At 46.9% G+C, this 7697-nt stretch overlaps 2 protein-coding genes across 4 annotated transcripts in view; one reads left to right on the top strand and one right to left on the bottom strand.

The window, feature by feature from the left end:
• Positions 1 to 470: 470 nt before the first annotated feature.
• Rwdd2a (RWD domain containing 2A) lies at positions 471 to 3867 on the bottom strand. 3 transcript variants are annotated; one of them, XM_031345836.1, is made up of 3 exons: positions 3805 to 3867; positions 2647 to 2873; positions 471 to 1396 (listed from the first exon to the last, which is right to left on the bottom strand). In XM_031345836.1, exons 2-3 carry the CDS (start codon positions 2845 to 2847, stop codon positions 719 to 721), a joined length of 879 nt encoding a protein of 292 aa, XP_031201696.1. In that variant the 5' UTR covers positions 2848 to 2873; positions 3805 to 3867; the 3' UTR covers positions 471 to 718. The 3 variants fall into 3 exon arrangements, with proteins under 3 accessions (XP_031201696.1, XP_031201694.1, XP_031201695.1); XM_031345834.1 differs by lacking the exon at positions 3805 to 3867 and adding an exon at positions 3675 to 3788; XM_031345835.1 differs by lacking the exon at positions 3805 to 3867 and adding an exon at positions 3546 to 3668.
• A 26-nt stretch (positions 3868 to 3893) lies between these two features.
• Positions 3894 to 7697, top strand: part of Pgm3 (phosphoglucomutase 3) — an 18450-nt gene continuing 14646 nt past the window's right edge. Inside the window, exons 1-4 of the mRNA XM_031345718.1 lie at positions 3894 to 4002; positions 5346 to 5551; positions 6193 to 6377; positions 7438 to 7550. Of these exons, the coding sequence (XP_031201578.1) occupies positions 5348 to 5551; positions 6193 to 6377; positions 7438 to 7550 (502 nt within the window). The 5' untranslated portion in view covers positions 3894 to 4002; positions 5346 to 5347. The remainder of the gene's footprint in view (positions 4003 to 5345; positions 5552 to 6192; positions 6378 to 7437; positions 7551 to 7697) is intronic.

The following is a 7697-nucleotide window of genomic DNA, read 5'->3' as shown; positions in this document are numbered from 1 at the left end:
TGTGGGCGACTCCTGAGACTGTAGTCTGCTGTTGCTGTTAGAATCTAGTTTCACGAAAACACTTCAAATAGGGGGTTTAAAGTAAGAAATGTAGTAAGCAGGTGCTCTTTATGCTGAGTTTATCTGTTGTTTAGAATTCACTTCCAATGATGAGCTGGTATGCCGTTTGTGCCAGTGTCATGAAACCGATGTCTTAAATTTAAGAATTTGTATCTGCAGTCTGGTACTTGATATTAATGTGGGGCTCCAGACTTGCTTTATTCATTTATTTATTGTGTGTCAGTATGGGTGTTTTTCTTGCATATGGCCACAGACCACATATGAGCTTGGTACCTGAGGAGTCCAGAAGAGGGAACTAGAGTTACAGATGGCAGTGAGCTGCTGTGTGTGTGGGTCCTCTGGAAGAGCAGCCAGTGCTCCTAACTTCTGAGCCACTTCTCCAGCCTGGCTTTGGACTTGAGACAAGTTGCTCTGGTTAAATATATCATTTTATTGATTTATAATGAAATGATAATCAAGTGTGACTTTACACAGCAACCTGGAAACAACATCACAGTTACACTAGTACAAAGTTAAAAGGCCTATTAGCATTAGCAGTCAGAAAATTCTAGAGCTAGGTTTTTCACCCAGAATTCTATATAGTCACTAGCCTTTTTATTTTGGTCTTAGTAACATAAATAATTAATGTGGTTACAAGCATAGACATCTTAATAGGGCTCTAGGACTCTGAACTTTTGCTTTCAATACCAAATAATATCTGAAAAACATGCTCACTTTTGTGTTTTCTGAGAAACTCTAGGAATTGGCCCAGGTTCATGTGATAATCATTCCGCAATCCATAGTCACCGTGGGCCTCAAGGAGCAATTCTTCAAATGAATGGAAGAGGCGCAGGTCTTCACCGTTCCCCTCTGTCTCCACACTTTCTGCATGCTTGCAGGAAATGTGTTTCCAATTGGGGTATCTGATTGTGTGCCAGAATTCCTCACAGTGATTCTTGAAGCCCTCCACACAGATTATACCAGGCTTTCCTGTCATGCAAAATCCAGTCACATCTAACCTCTTCCCCACTTCCAAAATCTTTTTCCTGAGGTCCTGCTGGTAGATGTGGTGGCTGTAGATCCACATTCGGAGGAATGTGTTCTTGACTGGCTTGGCTCGTACGGATGGCTCATCCGACAGCTTTCTGGTGAGGAAGTAGGATGCGCTGTTGTCCTGCAGCCACTGGATGGCTGCACAGACACACAGCTCGCCGGGATCGAAAGTCCCGAGATAAGCACTGAGGCCTTGGTTGAGAAGAAGCTGCTGCTGTCTGTCAAGCTCAGGTGACCGTCCGAACAGCTGCAAAGCCACGGACGGGTAGTTGTGAGGCATGGTTACTTGCAAATCAATTGTCACCTGAAAATAAAAACCGTTATAGATTTAAATACCACCTTAGGAACAGTCATGGAGATGATCAAGTGCCTGCCACTGACCAACTTAGGCAATCAGCTTTCCTAACCATGGCTGACCAGCGACCTGAGCCAGGTGTCCTGTGCTGGAGCAGGAAGTGATGAGGTCAGACTGGATTTCTGCCTTAGACTGGAGCCTAGTAAGGGAGATGTCCATTAAACCATGTCCACACACAGCAAGAGTTTAATTTCAATTTGAGAGGCAGGATCTACTGTGGAAGAAGTTCAAGGTTCCATTGAAGTGTGTAATCAAGGAGATAAAATGGTCTGAGTGATGGACCACTGAAGGATGCGTAGGGGAGAGCTAAAACATTCTCAAATGTCCAGTCCATATGGTACCCTATGCTATGCTATGCTAATGTTCCTAGGGCTAAAGGGTTCAGAGCATGGAGGTAAGTTTATATTTAACATTTAGATTTTGTATTTGTAGCTACTATGCACATTCAGTGCCACTGAAACAGATGAAATTCTAAACATCCATTAACTTCATAAAAGCCTGTTTGTTATAGGTAGTATTTAGATATATGTAGAAATTCATATAGAAGACATATTATAACAGTTGGGTTGGTAAGAAACTGGGTGAGGGGACAGAATAACAATATAAAACTGTAAGATCTTTTCACATTTAAAAGATGGGCTGGAGAGATGGCTCACTGGTTAAGCGCATTGACTCTTCCATAGGTCCTGAGTTCAATTCCCAGCAACCAACTACATGGTGGCTCACCACCATCTGTATGTAATGGAATCTGATGCCCTCTTCCGGTGTGTCTGAAGACAGCTACAGTGTACTCATAAATAAAGTAAATAAATTTTGTTTTTAAAGGCATGTTTTTATGTGAGGTTAAGGTAGTTAAGAGAATTTATGGACCATCTCATGTTTGGTACATTTTCCTTCCAAACACATACTGGGACATGCATTTGAAATTCTCTATTTGTTACCTGGACAGGAAGCTCATGCATTGGGTTTTGCAGTTAACAAGTGGGTACCTGGGGGTGGAGATGGCTCTGCCATTAAGAGCACTGGCTGTTCTTCCAGAGGACCTAGGTTCAATTCTAGGTGCCCACATGCAGTTCTGGCCTCCAAGCGCAGTGCATGCACATGATGCACAGATATAGATGACGGGAAAACACCCAAACACATTAAAAACAAAACACGATAGGCACCCAGAAATACTTAGGACAAATAAAAGCACCCACCTTGGGCTCCTCAATTTGGAGCGTGATCACAAATTCGATGTTGGGGGGGAGCGCCTCCCTAGTGCCTTCCAGATACCTCTTTATGTTTGTCAGGGCGTTTACATCTTCAAGTTTTATTTCTCCTTGATTAGGAAACATAGAAAACAGCATTTCCATCTCCAGCAGCTGAAGCTGAAGGCTTTCTTTTATCGACGCTGACATGTCTCCAAATCAGCTGGCCTGGAAATCTGGAAAAGGCCCAGAAATAATGGGGTTGTAAATGACGACTGGTGTCCAGGAACATTTCCCAAGGTCCCTTTTCTAAGAAGCAGTCCCGCTGTTTGTAGAGCGCTAGGGGCACACATCCAACCACTTAAAAAAACTGTTTAGATTTCTCTCCTAAGCCCCCAAATCTAGTATGCACAACATCCTTTAAAATGCTCCGGCAAAACCCAGATTCCTCGTTTCTCCTCCCCACCCTTGCCGGCCATTCTGGAGTCTGCGCTTTCAACAGGTGCTCCAGTGATAGATGTCGTGGCCGGTGGTTGCAAACACCTGTATTCCCTGTCAGCCTCAATCCTGGGAAAAGCAGGGGACAGCCCAAGAATCCCACTTGGATCTCAAGTCTCCGCGGAGCTGGACGTAGCTAAGAAGGATGCCTGCAGTGCGGAGGGGGAGGGCTCTAGGTCGTCCCCGCCGCCCGCCCCCATCTGCAGGCCCTCGGGGGACAGCCTCCCCAGACCGCAGTGATGTGCAGCATCTCGCGCAGGTGCACAGGGACGCCACCGCAGAGCCAGGGGCTGGGGGAGGGGGGGGGTCTCAGCCATTTCCACTTAATAAAATGACGCGTAGGGCTAAGCGGGTGAAGACCCGCGGGGTGACGCTGCCCTCGCCTTCCAGGAGCTGGGCTGGGAGATGACCTGGGTGGTCGGAGGGACGTCAACGCTCCCGTTCTTTAGGGACCCCGGAACCCTGAGGCCCAGGCTGAAAGGCGTAGCTGTCCACCCCGGGAGCTAACCCTCGGCCCGTCTCAGCCGCCGCGGCCTCACCCTTTCAGATCACTCAAGCCAAGCAGCCCCGAACCCGCTCCGAACCGCAGCCGCAGTTCCGCGGGCGCGAGCAGCGCGCGGACGGCTGGGGGCGGGGCCTGGCGCATAGGGCGGGATCACAGAAACCAACCTGCCTCGATTGGTCGGGGCGGGGCTTGGTGGTTCAGGGGCGGGGCCAGCGGATCTTCCCAGCCGCGATTGGTGTGGGCGGGGCGTCGGGCCGGAAGCCAGGCTGGGCCACGTCTGCGAGGTCTGAGGGAGCTTGGTTTGGTGCGTACTGCGGGGCCGCATCTTACCTCTGAAGAGAACGTTCTGGCTCCAGATCTAGGTGAGCGGGCGTAGAGAATGCTGGGCCGCTGTGGGTGGGGGTTCATCGGCAGCCGAGGCTGGGGAATGACTTGCTCTACCTACCTATCCACCGCTCCGCGCGGCCCAGGTGCCTGAGGTCCTCACGCCGTAGTTGGGGGAGCCGCGAGTAAATCAGGAGCTCGGAGCAGGATGCATCACCAAGAATGGCAGTTTGAATGAAAGGAGCAAACACTGTTGTGACTTTTAATAAACATTCCCCTACCTAATTGAAATTAGTTCTAGAACTCCAAATGCATTAAAGGGTGGAAGCATGCTGATGTTAAATGACTGTTATTTTCCTTTGAGAGAGTTCTGGATTTCGTAGGAGTGGCTGACGCCCGTATGAATAATCGGCATACATTACCAACTGGTCAGTTTTGTTTTGTTTTTACAAAAATATATTCGTCCTTGTGAACAGAAGTTTGGTAACTTTAGGGCGAACTAAATCAGCTTGGGAATGATCTATTTTACTAACTGGAGAAAAGCAAACATTTCCCAACATTTCTGGTAGTGTTGTGTATGGAAGCAAGGAAGGACTATAAAGCGAGGAGGTGTGGCTGTTCGTGGAGGGACAGCACCCCCACTCTGAGCAAACTAGGATAGAACTGACCCAGGAAGTACAGTTTGCAGCTCTGCAAATACACCGCTCTCTGGCAGAAGTGGAAAGCCGGAGTTGAATTAATTGGAGGTATCCCACAGTATTAGGGGGACTCATTTATTTTTAAATGACAGGTCAAAAGCAGCGTCATAGATGTTAGTTGTTTTAGACATTATGAAGATTGGAGAGTCTTCTGTGAGATGGCCTAGCTGATCTGGGAGGTCTCAGACCACAGGAAATGACTGCACTTTGCTTTTCCTTCGGGCCGGTTTCTTTCTAGCTTGGGAGGAATAGCAAAAGAGCCACACAGATTTGAGGTTTCTGACCTTCAGCCTCCGTCTTTCACTGGCCACACACCAGACTTTATATTATTAACTGAGGTCCACACCTGAGTTGACCCTTTTGTAATATAAAATGATCGTTGATCTTCTAGGAGTCTCTGACTCTAGATGCGATGACATTATTTTAGGAAAGTTCATCCTGGAGACAGAGTGGAAGAGGAGTGGACAAGTGAGTGTCTCTCCTGAATCTGTCCTGTTGGGTAGAGTCTAGGCAGGCGCTTCTAGGTAATTCTGTGTCTGGGGACTCCTTTTCTGTTCTTTGCCCTCTCAAATATGGTTCTCAGGAGAGGGTCCCAGTGAAATAAATGCGCTCCATAGAGCTGGCAGTCTGTAAACAAATGCTACTTGAAAGCTTTTCCTTCGTTGTGTTTCTTACTTTTGTAGACATGGATCTGGAGGCTGTTTCTAAACGCTCAGCATTCCATGCCAAGCCTCAGGGGCTCATTCTTCAGTATGGGACTGCTGGATTTCGGACAAATGCCCAACATCTTGATCATATCATGTTTCGAATGGGATTGCTAGCTGTCCTGAGGTCAAAGCAGACAAGGTCTACCATTGGAGTCATGGTTACAGCCTCACACAACCCTGAGGTAACAAGGTGCTGTCTTTACTTACAAGACTAAGTCTGAGAACCTTGAATCAAAGTCCACATACATTCTCTCTCCTCCTCCTCTCCTTCCTTCCTTCCCTCCCTCCCTCCCCCCCTCCCCTTTCCCCTTCTCTTTCTGTCTCTTTTTCTTTTCGAGACTAGGTTTCTCTATGTAGCCCTGGCTCTCCTAGAATTTGCTCTGCAGATCCAGTCTGGCCTCCAGTTCACAAAGATCCTCCTGCCTCCACCTCCCAAGCCACGGGATCAAAGGCCTGCGCCACTATCACTGACTCAAAGTCCACATTTTAATGCTGGGAGTCTGCCTCCTTATTTGTGTGCGCCTTTGGGTTTGAATCATCTCTTGTTGCTGCCATGCAGCCCAAGACCGAGCTGGGTGTGGAGGGAATGGGATGAGGCTATTCTCTTGGGGAGTGGCCAGACTAGAGAAATAACAGAATGTCCTTCCAAGTTTGGCCGGAAACACTACCAGTGCTGATGGCGTCAGGAGGAACTGAAGGGGACCTGGTGTTGGCGCTAGCCGGGACCCAGGGCAGTTCTCAGCCATCAGTTGGCGAAGGACAGCAAAGGTTCTTCTCTAGTTATGCCATTGTGTGCTTCCTTAAGGTTTGTTTCTCTTTTAAGGAAGACAATGGTGTGAAATTGGTTGATCCTTTGGGGGAAATGTTGGCCCCTTCCTGGGAGGAGCATGCCACCTGTCTGGCCAGCGCTGAGGAGCCGGACATGCCGAAAGTGCTCGCCGCCATCGTGGAGAAAGAAGCTGTGGATCTGCAGCAGACTGCCTTCATAGTCATCGCTAGAGACACCAGGTGATGATCAGAGTTGTCTGTGCAAGCGCAAACGTCCTTGAAGGATCCTGTCAATGGGAAGGCAGGCTTAGGAGAGGCCCAGGCCACGCTCCACTCTCTGTTTTCCTTTTTAAGCAGGACATGGAGGCTAAGTTTGGGTTTAGAGTCCCCGCAGTTTTAACGTTCACATAATTTGATTGGGTTTCGAAGTCTTTGGAAGCTTCCATCTCCTCAAGTACGATGATGACAAATCAGCATTTTTGTGAGAGTTCCATGAAATAATCTCTGCTATGTAGCCATGTCCTCGAGGGTTGGAAGCATGTAGTTAGTGAGTGGACACTTGTGGGTTTCTTGCCTTTTTTTTTTTTCTTTCTTGCAATGTTGGATGAAAGCTATACTGTAAAGCAGTAGTTCTCTCTTTTGGACAAGCTCTGGCTCCATCCAAGTCTTCTTCAAAGGATATACCTTCTGATTTTCCTGGTAGCCGGGACTTTGTTTTAACCTAGTGTCTTGTTACCAGAAGGCTTCGCAGAAACCTCTCATTAGGTCCATAGGCAGCAGAAACGCTAAGTGGTTTATGTCCTTGAGTCTCTTATTCTCCCATTATGGAGGTCTGCTCTTAACTGTGTTGCATAATGATTTTCTTGCTTTTCAGGTAGATAAGTAATTTGTTCTGACTTTATAGAATGAAAACTAAGGTTCTATGCACTCAATAGTTTTAAGACCCCCATATGCCTACACTGTGTGCATGCAGTATTGATTGTTATTATTACCTAAGATACATGCTGCTATAGTCAAACTAGTTGCAAGTTATATATCCTTTATGTCTTTTATTTTTATTATTGCTTACTTGTGTGTGTGTGTGTGTGTGTGTGTGTGTGTGTGTGTGTATGTGGATTTGCTAGAGAAGCTCAGGTATTTTATTTCTTTGAGCTTGAGTTACAGGCAGTTGTGAACTGCCTATGTGAGTGCTGGGAATTGAACTCAGATTTCTGCAAGAGTCATCTCTCCAAGCCTTCTTTTATACTGCCTCCCTCCCCCAACATCCCCAGTTTTCTTCTTTTTTTCTTTTTTCCACTAGCCTTGTGTATGCTAGGAAAACAAACTTCTACTCAGCTGTAGTCCTAGCCCCCTTTTTAATTCTGAAACATTCTCACCAATTTAACCAGGCTGGCCTTGAACTCTATATTGGAAGTACGTCATGAACCTAGTGGTCCTCCTGTGTCAGCTTCAGTTAGAGGTCTGTATCATGACTAACTCTTTGTAAATTTGAAAGCCAGAATTTTCTAAGAAATCACCTATGCAAATGTTGTAATTTACCCTGAATTTTTTTTTTTTTTT

Source organism: Mastomys coucha, unplaced genomic scaffold, assembly GCF_008632895.1.
Source record: "Mastomys coucha isolate ucsf_1 unplaced genomic scaffold, UCSF_Mcou_1 pScaffold23, whole genome shotgun sequence".
NCBI classification, from domain to species: Eukaryota; Metazoa; Chordata; class Mammalia; order Rodentia; family Muridae; genus Mastomys; species Mastomys coucha.
The sequence above is the reverse complement of the archived record's forward strand: the minus strand, read 5'-3'. Positions and strand labels throughout refer to the sequence as shown.

Bases quoted from the DNA above. Each gene is read 5' to 3' on its own strand.
- Rwdd2a (XM_031345836.1), bottom strand. From the start codon at position 2,847: ATGTCAGCGTCGATAAAAGAAAGCCTTCAGCTTCAGCTGCTGGAGATG. The intron at 1,397-2,646 runs GTGGGTGCTTTT...TTTTATTTTCAG, and splicing joins TCCAAATTGAGGAGCCCAAG to GTGACAATTGATTTGCAAGT.